The sequence below is a fragment of the Cydia splendana genome, chromosome 9, assembly GCF_910591565.1.
Source record: "Cydia splendana chromosome 9, ilCydSple1.2, whole genome shotgun sequence".
Taxonomy (NCBI): Eukaryota; Metazoa; Arthropoda; class Insecta; order Lepidoptera; family Tortricidae; genus Cydia; species Cydia splendana.
Window position 1 is genome coordinate 18,035,106 of NC_085968.1, and position 14,990 is coordinate 18,050,095.

The 14,990-nt window shown below is 36.7% G+C and overlaps 1 protein-coding gene across 8 annotated transcripts in view; it reads right to left on the reverse strand.

Annotated features, from left to right (window-relative positions):
- The window catches only part of LOC134793779 (polypyrimidine tract-binding protein 2), a 635,946-nt gene that overhangs the window by 36,088 nt on the left and 584,868 nt on the right, over positions 1-14,990 (reverse strand). For 7 of the 8 annotated variants that reach the window (XM_063765447.1, XM_063765452.1, XM_063765451.1 and 4 more), the window contains one exon: positions 795-914. In XM_063765447.1, coding sequence (XP_063621517.1) covers positions 795-914 — 120 coding nt within the window. The remainder of the gene's footprint in view (positions 1-794; positions 915-14,990) is intronic. The other variant, XM_063765448.1, reaches the window with a different exon arrangement.

The window sequence follows — 14,990 nt, forward strand, 5'->3', positions numbered from 1 at the left end:
GTTGTGGAAGGTAACTGGGGCGTATAATTACAGAACGTCCGAACGCTAGAATGGCTTAAAGCTTTTACTGAAAGTCAATTCGAATTGCTCTTAAGCTATTAGATTAGTTTCTTGCAAAATTAATGTGTACTAGTTAAACATTTTAGAAAGTTAAAAATATAGTGTTCCAGTGACACGAATCATTTTTGAAATTGAGACCGTGTGACAAAAAAAAACATTAGAACAAGGCAATACGGTACACTCAATAAATACGCGGCTCGATTCGGAAAATGAATTAGATTTCTACTAGACTTCATCAAGTTACGATACGGATAATTTAAAGATATTTGTAAGATAGATATGTCAAATTTGACGTTTCCGCGATTCTGGAGGTCCTCTTGAACGATTTCGACAAGTTATGACTTAGATATCCAAGTCACATCTAGTCGATATATAATGTAGATCTAGTTGATCTCTAAATCGTCTCAAGATCTTATGATTATCTCGAAATCCGAATAGGCCTGACAGTCTAAATACTTTTTTTTTGTCAGAGGTGGAGGTAATCCTCATTGGATACTGCCAAGACGAAACCGTAGTCAGCGGCGAGTCTTGGAGGCCAATTCGACCGTACATTTTGATATCTAAATGATTCATGATGGTGATGATGATGATGTCATTTAGTCACCATTCGCGCGTGAATTCCGCTCGTCCTTGTATATACATTAACGCGAAGGAGACGCATGGAAGACTGATAATCATAATGATGTCAAAATATAAGTTTGAACTAGCCTCTCGAATATGAATAAGAAACATACCTGTATTTCAGTGCCGCCGTTGGCGGGCTGTAGCGCAGCGCCGGCGCCGGCCACGAGCGCCGCCCCCGCGCTGTTGGAGATCACCTGCGCAGCCTGTAGTGCCGCCTGTGCCGACGCCGACTGGAACAATGAACAAATCTTACTTTGGTAATGCACAATACATAATATTTACCCGATCGTGTATATTTTCGTTTAAGGTATCCTCCGTTTTAGAAATCAGATAAAAATAAAACGATTCGATTCAAAACCGGCAACACTCGGTAGTCTCTACGCTGGTGGAACTTAATGTAATTCTCGTATACAAATAATACAAACATATAGACATAATAACTAAATCCACAATATACAAACATAGTAGACTCATAATTATTTAAATATAATCCTTCCATTTGGCTTTGCCTCACGGCCCAATGCTTATAAGATGTAACAGCGATACGATACCGATCTGTCAGTGTCAAAAGTGATATTTCTTCAACCAAAAACGTCGGATATAGCAAATTGTTGACGTATCTTAAAGTTCAAATCAGGCCGATAGTTATTTTCACCACTGCCAAGCAAGCTACATGTGCTACAGCGTAGCACGTAGCAGTATTTTCTCAATTTATAGAACAACAGGCCTATTCGGATTTCGAGATAATCACAAGATCTTGAGACGATTTAGAGGTCAACTAGATCTACATTAGATATCGACTAGATGTGACTTGGATATCTAAGTCATAAACTTGTCGAAATCGTTCAAGAGGACCTCCAGAATCGCGGAAACGTCATTTGACATATCTATCTTACAAATATCTTTCAATTATCCGTATCGTAACTTGTTGAAGTCTAGTAGAAATCTAATTCATTTTCCGAATCGAGCCGCAAATCGCTTGTAAAGGTTGGCTTTGCCGGAGGCCGATTCGAACTTACAAATCCGTGTCAATTTGATCCCATATTGTTATCTTTCGTCCTTGAATCTCGCTTGTGCATTAGAGCATGTCCATATAGGTACTTCCAGTGCGAACTATTTAAACAGACGTGAATTTATTACAAAATTAGTGGTTAGAATTAATTAAAATGTCTCAGTATATATAAATAAATTAAACATTGCGCTTAGTACAGCATTGCTATACAAATATTTATTTTGCTAGAGAGAAGGTTTATTTAACTTTTAGTACCTAAGTATAATTTTCGTAACATTGTGATTTATATTATTATCTTAAGTTCTTTACTGTTTCGCATCTTTATTTCAAATATTATTTTAAAATATTTCAGATATAAGTTTTTTTTTCTAGACGTCTACAACAGTTACTCAGTTCCAGTTATACCTACTCGTATCCAGTTTACATACATTCATAATTAGAAAAAAAATAAACCAACAATTGTGCGCGTCGTTCATAAGATTACCGAGTCATTATATAATAATGGCGCCAGACCTCCTCCCATCAGTCTTCTTCGGTCATTCGAGCAGAACAGGACCAGATAGTCTGGCCAGATTGGCCGCATGGCAAGGAAGAGCAGGGATGGACGGTATGGCCACGCGTTGGGTGGACAGAATAACGTCAGAGACTAAAGGCACATTACAGGCTGGCATACACAGGGCCCAAGACAGAGCGGCTTGGAGAGACCTGGTGAAGAGTGGCCACATCCGTCACGTCCTTAAGTCATGAGGATACGGCAAAGAAGAAGAAGATACATTCTCAATCATATTTGTATAATAGTAGAGGCGCTGTATTTACCGTCACGTAGCAAAAATAAACATGTCGGGTAACCTTTCATAACTCCGGGTATAATGAAACTTAATACAGGAGAGTTATCTCGCGTACGCGGTCGCTTGTTCCGGACCCGGAGATAACATTGACCGGGGGTTTCATTGATCACCACTAGACGAAACGTAAATGATGCTCATACAATTAGATTTAGAAAGGCATTTGTTAGCGACGCTACGACAAGACGCGGATAATTATAAGTTAGATTAAGATCAAATTCGATTAAGACTGTATTCTCAATAAAGATTTATTTGATAGGTAGGGAAAACCGCGATTAGATTGTCAGTAGTCATAAGTATTCAAAATATCCGTTATTTAACTCGTAGGTTCGTAATAAGTTTTAGGTCACCCAGTAAGTTAGGAAAAAACATGGTTAAACCTATTTCCCAATTCCCAAGTAATCACTATAAACTTAGTAAAATAATGTAGGCTCTGTCATTGGTTAACCAAAGAAAGGCGGATCAAGACAAGGAAGTCTCAATATGAAAGGGACAGAATGACCGCTTCTCATTGGTCGGCCAAATTCGAGCTCAGCGCTCCGATACAGCGTAATTTTCACTTAGAAACATACACGTTTCATTAATTAATTCGTAACCTGTTAAAGTTACATCATAACAATATTTGTAGATATTATAGGTCGTTAGCCTAGTCACCTAGTTAGATAAGAATCATAAGGCAGTCACAGGTAGACAAAGGCCTGCGAGTCGGCAAAAGGGCCATAAACCATCCATTGTATTCATTTCGGCCGCTTTCCTATCTATTGTAAGCCAAGTCGTAAGGACTAGTGAACTTGTTATCGTTTGTTTTTATAACTAATGAACGTAGTTAACTATTTGTAATAGTTTTAAGTCAGTAATTAATCGGATGTATGTAATATGAGTCGCAGAACGATAGCGGGATAATGAAAATTCACCCGAAAATGACCGTATGACGTAAGCGACCAATCACAGGCCGATTAATTCCGCGAATTAAGACATGATTTTATCTCCCTATCGTAGGTGACTCTCTTTCTTGATTTTTCGTATAAAAGTAAGACGGAACCGCTTCGGATCGTACAGTACACCAGGAGCAGCCGAAAAGGAAAAACCAAAAGGAAGAAAACCAAAGGAAGAAAACCAAGGAAGACCTGAGGGATCCGAAGCTGTACCGCCTAATCGTTGTAGGAGTATTTTTATATTTGTACCGCGTAATAAAAGTCAGTTTTTTTTTAAATCGTGTAGTTTATTCTTTATCGCGAGGCGGTTGAAGATATTCGTCGAGGGCTTCGCACATGGGCATCTAGTAGGCTGGGGCGACTGCGGTTTCGAGCGAGGCGCCAGTAGACCAGTTACCTTCTCCAACTGCTATCGTCGGCTATATTGGGCGTTGAGAGTTCAATAGCATTTGAGGAGTGTCTTTTCAAAAGAGTTTATTTTTGTATTTTCATTCTCATTTGTAAATGTTGTTTATATTAAAAAAATTTCATGTAATAATTAATCACATATTATTAACTAATTTAATGAACGTGTAGTATTGTACCCCTTCTAGTTTAGATTCTGAGAAATAATGCCTCATTAGTTTTAAATGGGCCTCTATTGTTTCCCAAATAGTTTTAAGTCATAATGTATTGTTTGTCCGAATTTTCGTTAGTCATAATTGGTTTTTCTCAGAAACGCGTAACCTTTCAGGATTGCCAAAAAACAAACCTAACCTAACCTATCTATAGAATAATCTTACGAAAATCCTGAAAAGTTAACGGTTTCAGTTTTATGACTAACGATAATATGACAAACAATACATTATGACTTATAACTTTATGGGAAACAAAGGGACCCCGTTTTAAATATATGCAGGTTGTAGTACTTACATAAAAAGTGCAGCATGCAATTGAGTGGTTCTACTTGCGGCTTATTATTTTTGTCTTGTGTGGACTGCGAGTTCTCATAAGCGCTTTACTTACGTGTATAATAAGAAGTCTAAGGGAAATAGTCTATAGCATGTTTGTATCGACGGTAAAACCAAATCCTACCAAATCGAAACAAGCCATGTTCTAAAAGATCCTATGACTTGATAAATTGTCGTCTAACACATACAAGTATTTACCCCTATGTTCTGTTTGTTCAGCCAACATTGCGGTAAGTGCTTTGTTTAGATAACAAAATCAATCAACAACGGTAAATGGAACGTCGATTTTCTAATGGATCTAATTAATTATTGCCTACTTATTTAACGCTTAGTTATGTTTATTTAGTGGATATTGGTTTATAAATAGAAGCGAAGGAGTTCATTTAAACTGTATTAGGTACTTAATAAACACAAATCGGGAACTATGTTTGTGTTATTTACTTCGATCTAGCCAACCATAATGACAAATTTAATGCGTATAATTCGTATAAATACTAGTGCAGTAATATAGCGACGAACATATCAAGGAGGAAATTTGGTCTGCGCTTTGCTTAAGACCTGTATGGGCTGTATGTAGGTAGGTACTTATTATTATGGTGCTTAATTTAGTTTAACGATATATGCACGGACGAAGTCACTGACAGGACTTCCCTACTATATATGTAAACATGGCCAAATATGGGTTGATATATCAAATATAATTTTATTAACTAGCCTGCGCCCACGACTTCATCTGTGTAGAAGCCATTAAACACATTCAACCTCATTCTTAATTCCAAATAATCCTCAGTGGAGCTCTACGATATTTCAAGAATGTTTAAAATTCTAGCCCCTATAGCTTCAACAGTTTAATAGGTTGTGCGTTGTCTGTCAGTATTTCTATAACCGACTTTCTTAAACACAGTGGGTAGATATACATATAATTATATTACTGCTTATGCATTGAGAGAATTATTCATTGTCATAATTCAGCAGATGTTTGTGAAACACAGTCGAAAACAAACTTCATTGAAGCTTGTCTTATTGTGTTATCTATAAATTTAACTAACAGCCATATTCGAACTTTAAGATACGTCAAATAATAGATATGGAAACGATATGGATCGGATATGTCAGTGTCAAACAAGTATCATAAGTGAGGTTTCTACAAACAAAAACATCACTTTTGACAGTTGTTTGACACTGACTCTATATCTATTATTTGACGTATCTTAAAGTTCGAATATGGCTGTAAGCGTCTTTGGATATTGAATGAATAAAAATTTATATGAATGAAAATTTTTATTTCAGGCAACTAGTGACCCATACATAAACACCTTAAAACTACTACATCACATTATGGTTGCGATGCATTACGCAACCCCGCAGTGTCTGGGAGCCGGCCGCGGAACCGCCGAAACTTGACACCCTTCGGCAAAATATAAGTATTGCTAAGAGTATTGTATTTATATATGGCTACAAATATAATGACCACCAAAAAATACTTTGGTACCCTAAATAAAAAAATCATGCTTACCAAAAAACATTACTGAACACCAAAAAAATAAGGCCTAAAAATACAAAAGTACCACCGTTTTAATTACGACTGCACTTCAAATTGTATTCAAATACCAAATATATTGAATGATCACCAAAAATCATTAATGATCACCAAATCTTGAAGACCAAATTAATACGATATTTACACCTAAATAAACCACTATGATTACCAAAAAATTTATACATATTACCAAATAAAGTAAACTGATGCCAAAATTACTAGCCCCTCCCGCTCAACCCGCCGTACCCCGCACCGCATACCTACCTAACCTAACCTACTTTTCTAGTAGCATTTCGTTATGCTACTCGCATCGCAGTGCTAACCTAACTTAACTGATAGCAGTTTAACCTACTTTTCTAGTAGCATAACGAAATGCTACTAGAAAAGTGCGTTAGGTTAGGTTAGGTTAGAACTGCGACCCTTACATAAACGAAATGCTGCTAAAATAGTGGGTTAGTTTAGGTCTGAACTGCGACCCTTTCAGAAACGAAATGCCACTAGAAAACTGGGTTAGGTTAGGTTGGAACTGCGTCCCTCACAGAAACGAAATGCTACTAGAAAAGTAAGGTAGGTTAGGTTTGAACTTGCGACCCTTACAGAAACGAAATGCTACTAGAAAAGTGGGTTAGGTTAGATTTGAACTGCGACCATTACAGAAAAGAAATGCTACTATAAAAGTGGGTTAGGTTAGGTTTGAACTGCGACCCTTACAGAAAAGAAATGCTACTAGAAAAGTGGGTTAGGTTAGGTTTGAACTGCGTCCCTTACAGAAAAGAAATGCTACTAGAAAAGTGGGTTAGGTTACGTTTGAACTGCGACCCTTACAGAAAATAAATGCTACTGGAAAAGTGGGTTAGGTTAGGTTTGAACTGCGACCCCTACAGAAAAGAAATGCTACTAATAAAGTGGGTTAGATTAGGTTTGAACTGCGACCCTTACAGAAAAGAAATGCTACTAGAAAAGTGGGTTAGGTTAGGTTTGAACTGCGACCCTTACAGAAAAGAAATGCTACTAGAAAAGTGGGTTAGGTTTGGTTTGAACTGCGACCCTTAAAGAAACGAAATGTTCTAGAAAAGTGGGTTAGGTTAGGTTAGAACTGCGACTGTTACAGAAATAAAATGCTACTAGAAAAAGGTGACGAAATGGATCAATTAATTTAATAGGATAACGATACATTAAATATATGCACATTTTTTAATTAAAATGTGGTAACTATTTTGGTGGCCATTTACTATTTTTGGGTTTACAATGATTATTTTGGAGTAATTTGCTTTAATAGGATAGCGAGATTTAAAAATTTGGTTATAATTTTACATTAAAATGGAGTTCTAATTTTGGTGGTCATTTACTATTTTTGGGTTTACAGTGATTATTTTGGTGTCATTTTCTTTAATAGGATAGCAAGATGTAAAAATTTGGTTATCATTGCACATTAAAATGGGGTTTGAAATTTGGTAATCATTTACTATTTTTGGGTTAATAATGATTAGTTTGGTGTCATTTCCTTTAATAGGATAGTAAAATGTAATAAAATTGGTAATCATTTCACATTAAAATGGTGTTATAATTTTGGTGATCATTCATTATTTTAGGGTGGTAAAATAGATTTTTTTGGTATTAAATTTTAATAAATCTGGTGATCAGTTAAATAGCAGCCTTTATATATTATGTATATCGTTGTCTGAGTACCCACAACACAAGCTTTCTTGAGCTTACCGTGGGGCTTAGTCAATTTGTGTAAAAATGTCCTTAATATTTATTTATTTATTTAATATACGTCCTCTTATTTATTAGATGGCATTTGCTTCTCACGTAAGCTAAGTTCGGATCCGAAATTTTGGGTAGGTATTGATTACTCTTGAGAATTACTTTGACTTCAGTGAAAATGACAATTAATTCGAAATTCAATTTCATACTAGTACTTGTGACTGATTGAGATCATCCACCTGAATCTTCTTGGTGCGCTGTCAAGTATAATCGAATTTTTACCTTAAAATTCGCTACATAATTATTCTTCGCATGAAGCAATAATTAGTTATACAAGAAATTTTCCAAATTAAGATTCTGATATTTAAAAACAACGAATATTTTAGTTTTAAGCTGATACTTTATATAGTAGTCGATTTCATTCTATTATAGCGTTATCTAGGGCAAGATGTTAAATATCAAACATAAATTACTATTTATAAGCTTTGTACGATCATTGTGCCCGAAAATTTAAATATCCTGTTAAGCTAGGTTTTTAGATTCAGATGTGTTAATATTGATCAATAGAATAAAAAAAACGCGTTACTAAATAATTGGATGTAACGAAATATACCTACCCTAATCTTCTAATTTTGTTAAAAAAGCGCGTGAAAAACACATTTATTTAGTATAATCAAAAAACGTCGAATGAAATACGGTGAGAAGGTCGTAACGATAGGGGGGCGCGACACTCTTTGATCCTATATTTCCACATGGCTTTGTGCCCCGCGCCGGGCTGACAAGCGGGCAGGCCACACAAAAATAAGGCTTTAACCATGTCATGCTAAGCCTGGCGCCGACGGCAAAGGCTGCCGTACAAATTCGCGTTGAGTTGCCCCTCCGTTCTTCTTATTTTTTCTGTGTCACATTTTCTTGCGTATGTTTTGTTTTGCAAGACAGGAACCGATGGCTTTTGGAAATATTAACCCTTTTGTTATTTGCACCGGCCTTTGAAGGTTTCAATGAAAGTGGATTTTTGTCAATTCGCATGCACTGATAATATCCTAATGCATGTCTGCGCTTCTTTGCACCACAAAGCTTATACAGAATTTGGAGCATATTTTCGAATCCAAAGCTCATCTTTAAAAGTACGGCGGGCGGCGTCTGAAATAATATAAAAGGTCTTATTTGTTGGCCGCAATCTTTCAGCCGACCAGAGGCAGATGTTCTGGCGACGTCGGCGCCACAAAATAACTTCGCTCGCACTTAGCGAGTTCTATTCAAGCACCACAAAAACCTTTCACACCGCATGATTGATCAAAGCACTGCATTTAAAGCGCTCTTTGAAAATGCATCGTTACTTAATCTAAGTACGGACAAAAATGTATTCCAGAGCTTAACAAAAACTGCGACTTAAACTAACTAATGGGAAAAAATCTACGAGTTTAAGCATTAGACAATATGTTTATACATATATGTTTGTTTATCAATCTATCAATTGAGATCCATACTAATATTATAATGTCTGTCTGTCTGTCTGTCTGTTACCTCTTCACGCTTAAGCCGCTGAACCGATTTTGTTGATATTTGGTATAGAAATAGTTTGAGTCCCGGGGAAGGACATAGGATAGTTTTTATGTCGGAAATTATCCCTGAAGAGAGTGCAAAGGGGGGGTGGAATTGAAAGAGTTAATGAATTGCCTAATAATTGAAGTAAGCAATGCGCGAATTGAATGATTGCTATTATCATTATCCAGGCGCTATACCTACTTTAGCTGCTGTCACTAATTCCACGCAGACGAAGTCGCGGGGAAAAGCTAGTATTAAATAGTTGTTTTTATTGACAAGACTCACGTAACAGACTAGATTCAAACAGCGCATTAATGCTCGTTCAACCAACATGATATAGAATATACACGCTGGCTAAAAAATAAGTACATTATACTGAGCAACTTTTACTATGGGACCAACCCCCAAAACCGCGAAAAATAAAATTACCCTCCCATAGAAATGAAACAGCCAAATTTCTTTTCGCGATTTCGGGGCTGTCCATAAATTACGTCATCGATTTTTGGCAATTTTTGACCCCCCCCCCCCCCCCTATAATCATCCAAAAATCATGCTTCAAATGACCCCATTTCCTCCTACTTCATGCTACCGTCATCCGATGTCCAGACCCCCCCCCCCCCCTAATTTGAAATGACGTAATTTATGAATAGCCCCTTCGGGGTTGGTCCCATAGTAAAAGTTGCTCAGTATAATCCCAAAACCTCCCTGGCAACGGGAATGCCACCCTGTATAATATTCAGAATACTAATGATTCAGGTCAGGAAACAGGAACGTTGGATTCTAAAAAAGTGTTTTGTAAAGACGTGTGTTAAGTGTTCAAAGTTTGGGTTAAGTAAGATTCTTTGCAAACGGTTTGAAGAACAACCGCCATAACGATGCCTATCAGTTTTATTGTGCGACCCTCATTATAAGTTTTAATAGTGCACTAATACAATGATATCCCCAAATAGTGACAAAGGCAATAGACTAAATTATGCTATGGAGTTTAAGACGGTGTACCTAATATATGTAGGTATATTAGGTACACAACCACATGACAATATATATACAGTGATACTACTAAACTAAATTAATAACTAGCTTAAATCTAAAATAGGCCCTTGAGGCATTGTACCAAGTATGCTGGCGGCATTTCCTCGCTGTATCGCAATGCTGATACGTTGTGCGAGGTAGCCGCCAGCTCTTCGGTCGTCACATGACTACTTTCAATTCTACAGATAAACGTTTTAAATTGTTGCTAAACGCGGCCTCAGTAACAAATAAGATATTTAAAAAAGTACAAATATTGAGGGCGCACTTAGTGTCCTAATCCTTTAATGAAGGTTTTAAATGAGTTTTATCCCCTAACGAAGTGGGTAATATCGAGTTTCACTTTAGTTTTTGAAACTTTGGAAGTTGAATATCTTTTTAAACGAAACAAAATAGTACGTTTACCGTTTTATTTCGATATCATTCATGAGCAAGTTAAATAAAATAAAACTGCCACCCAAAATTGGCGTAGTAAAATCGGTGAACCAACAGAAGCTCATCTTATTGACGAAGGGCGAAGTATATAAAATGAAATCCATCGAATGAACTGAATTTAAAAATCGTGCATTATGCATATATCTATGTTGTAAACGCAGATAAATATACCGACGTACATAGGCACATACAAAGCATCGAAAGGAGAGGGAAATAGAACATTGATAATGGTGTAACGACATCGAGACGAGTGCCCCAGTCGAGTCGTCATTACTAAGCAGGTTTCATTTCAATTGCTCACCGATCACAGCCTACTGAAGCTAGTCGATGTGTGCTCTCCGCATATATACAATTTTTTACCTAAGCCGAGGTCATTTTACACTGGTTTATTCAAGAACTCGATGATCTTGTACTCTTGTATGAATGAGAATACGCGGGGAGCGAACGGGTCGGAAGGAAGACACGCGTCAAATCATAGTCGCAATTATTTGAGCCAATGCTTCACTGATTTCAAACCCTTAGTATTGCTGTGAGGATTAATTCCCTACGAAGGACAAGGGTGGCAGTTGAAAAGCCCTGAACGATTATTTTCCGTAGGTAGTGATTTAACAAGTTCTTGAAGAATTCTTCTCTGTCCGCAGTTCCCTCTGTCAATTCGTATATATAATTATATATGTATGAAACATTGTTTTGATTTAAAGGCATTTATTTATTTAAAACTTTATTGCACAAAAACAAGCAAAAAGTACAAACGCCGGACTTTAATGCCTTATGGCATTCTCTGCCAGTCAACCACTGGACTAAACAGAAATGTTTGCCCACTATACAGTATTTAGCAGGTAGGTCTGGAAGACCTAGATGCTAAGCGTCATATCCACAAGACACGACCTAAGCCCTCCTTACACATACACCCGCAACTCGAATGGAGAACTCCATTGCCCATCGTGAGACCGCATCTTCAAGACAAAGTTTGGTTTTGCGAGCCACATCAGGGCATTTCAAAATCCGGATAAGAATTGTTGATGGAGTCGCCATTGCCGGATACGGCAAGGAAGGAGGAGAGAGAGAGATTTAGCAGGTGCTTGTAATGGACGCCCCCTAACCTAGTATTATCCTGTTTTCATATCATTCTCCAGTTTTCCACTTTGCATTTAGCTGTCCTTTGTTCCTATCATAGAAGCGCAAACTATTGTATCGCAAACTTAATGATGCATTGAAAGGTGTGTAAACGATCCGATCAAATAGACGCACGTATCTATTTAGAATTAATCATTACATTAATTAGCCACATGTTGACGGTTGTTTGCTGTTGGCAATCAGAACAAACAATCTATTATACTATCATAATGCCTAATAATTTGCGTGTGACAATATTGTCTAACGACGGCGACGATCAAGGCTTTGTTCTAATTGGTGTTATTTTAATTAATATAGGGCAACGTGTTATGTAAAATTGCCTGAGACCTGCTATATTTAATTCATTAATTGATTGTGCTACTACTAAGTTAGGTCAAACTAACTGCTTGACGTTTTAGACAGTGCAGTGATTAAGTTTGAATACGTGGTCACTGGTCATAGGGTGACGCTGGTGGTGGTACATTGTAAGCATAACACATTCACATTAAAACAATAAACATAAATAGAAAATATAATAATGCTTTAAAAAATATTTCCCGAGACACCAATACACAGCAATTTGGGCTGCTGTTATATAAAAACATCATTAGGCCACGTATATAAATTTGTGAACCAGTTTTAAATTATTTGGTACATTTTATTATGTTGAAAATCAGCCAACGTTTATTGTGAGGGATTACGCAGACTTTGGGATCAAAACCGTCCTCATATAATAAGGCAACATTGAATAAACAAACCTGCATTTTCGTGATTGGCACAGGCTTCATTCAGGTAAAAAGCATTTCCTACTGAAATAATCAAGCGTCAGAGGCCGAGGGTTGTTTTTGATAGGTTTCGTGGGTAAATGAAACTAATTAAGCGTCTTAATTAATCCTCCCGTGGGGTGTTTTGTTACCGAAAATATTGATCTCCCATCCCATTGTGGTGGCGGATGAGGCTAACAAATTGAGGGCCCATCACTATTGTAAAATGTTATTAGTTTTGCGCGGTGTAAGCCCCTACCAATTATGGCCGGTGGGCTAAATAAAAATACATTGCTTTAGCTAAATTACACGATGAGACTAAGAGATTAAACATTGTTAATCCTCGTGATGAATTTGCTGTTTATATTATTATTACTAAGAAAAATATATATCATCTCATTGCGTTGTTCCAGATTTCTTTGCCACGCTTTTTAAAAAACATAGTGGTTTTATATAAAATGGGCTCCATTCCTTATAAGTTTTTATTATTTATTAAGAAAAATAAAAGTATTATTTATTAGGTATTTGAAAAAAAAGGGCAATGTCAGTACTGCATACGTTTTATAATTTAATCACAACAAAATCATGCCATAAATCATGAAGGTTATTAATTATTTCATTTGTATCAAATTTAGTTACCTTACTACTAGAATAAATCAACATCGACAGTTGTAAAACGTGTAAATATTTGTATTAGTAAAAACTGAAATACAAGGGATATTTTTGAGCTCCCAAATCTGATATGTAAAGGACGAACTCAAGGCGCTCACGTTTGTGTTATCAGGGGTGGATAGACGGACAACAGTCATAGTTTGGTAACTCAATCAAATCCGAACAGCGTCGCTCGGAGTACGAAGCCCGTACACTTGGCCGCAATAATCTGAAGAGTAACAATTCAGACTTATTTTTTTAGGGATACAAGTTTCGTGTTGAAAGCATGTTGAAACTATGACATTGTCTATGATTAAGATTCAGATTCAGATCGTTTAATACAATGTAAATGTACATGTCAAAAACACAAAATAAAAATAAGTCTGTTGTGTATTTGTAAAATTGTAACATGACGTCTTCTCGTTAGCACGGCGTCAAAATTTGATGTATAAAAAGTGCCACGACTAGGAGGACATTTAAAATTAAAACGATTCTTCTCTAGACACGATTTTTGTTCTCAATTTTGATATTTTATTTTCTACTTCGCTCATGTAGTTGTTCGTATTTTGGCTAGGTCTAATGTTTGTAATATGCCAATAAATAATAGATTAAAAGTTATAGATATGCTTTGTTGGCGTAGCATCACGTTGGCCTTTATTAAAAAAACGGATACATACCTAAAGTTTATAAGTAAAAGCGGAAGATTACTTTTAGTACAGTTCAATATTCACTTATCTCGGAAAACTGCGACGCGTTAAGCGATGCCGCCCTATTGATAAACAACTTACACAACGAAAAAAATGACTCCAGTCGTTTTGTATGATCGCTGACGCGTAGGTGCCACGTTCCCATGTATCCGTAGATACAGACCAAACTGCGGCGAACTGTACAAGCTTATTGAATACTGTTATCTAAATTGTGGGTCCTTGATGCCCCCAACAAAGATTAAATTAACAGGTCGGCTGCAGGCCATAGCCCGGGGGTTAAATTTCCCAATTGGTACCGTCGCGTCGGCCTTAATGCTCGATCGCGTGGCGTACGATAATCCGCTTGTAGTTGTAATAGGGCTAATTGAACTATCGTTACGTCATTAGTAACGATGTACGTTTTGAGCCGGATTCAACCGTTTTCAATTACGTATGCGAGTACGCGATTTAGGTACAAATCAAATGATAATCTTTGCTAATTAGATAGAGTGCTGATTTTCGAACGTGGAGTTAAATTGACGTTTGTTTAATTATATTTATTGTTTACTGGAAATAATTATGTGAGTCCGTTATAGGCAAAAAGTATTCGTAGTACTATATACTATAGTTGCAATTGGTGTATTACGGTTGTTATACTAACCGTACCTTCGCTAGTAAGCGGAAAAAATGTAGGTACTACGGGCTACGGCATAGCTCAACTAAGCGTAGCTTTTAGCTTTGTATATTAAAACTCTAACGGGCCGATTCGTACTTTGAGATACGTCGAATATTACGTCTAGATACGATATGGATTAGATATGTCAGTGTCAAAAGTGACAATCCATATAGTATCATTATCCAAATATCTAATCCATATAGTGTCTAGACGTAATATTTGACGTATGTATCTTAAAGTTCGAATCGGGCCGTAAATCTAAGGGTCGGTAAAGTTTTGAGGACAGGGCCAACTGCAAATAGAATTACCATCTCAGATACCTACTTTTATATAGCAGGCGTTCTCCTGGGGCTTCCGATTATGATTATACCAATAAATAAACCTAGATTTTCTTGATTTGTGACCACCAAAA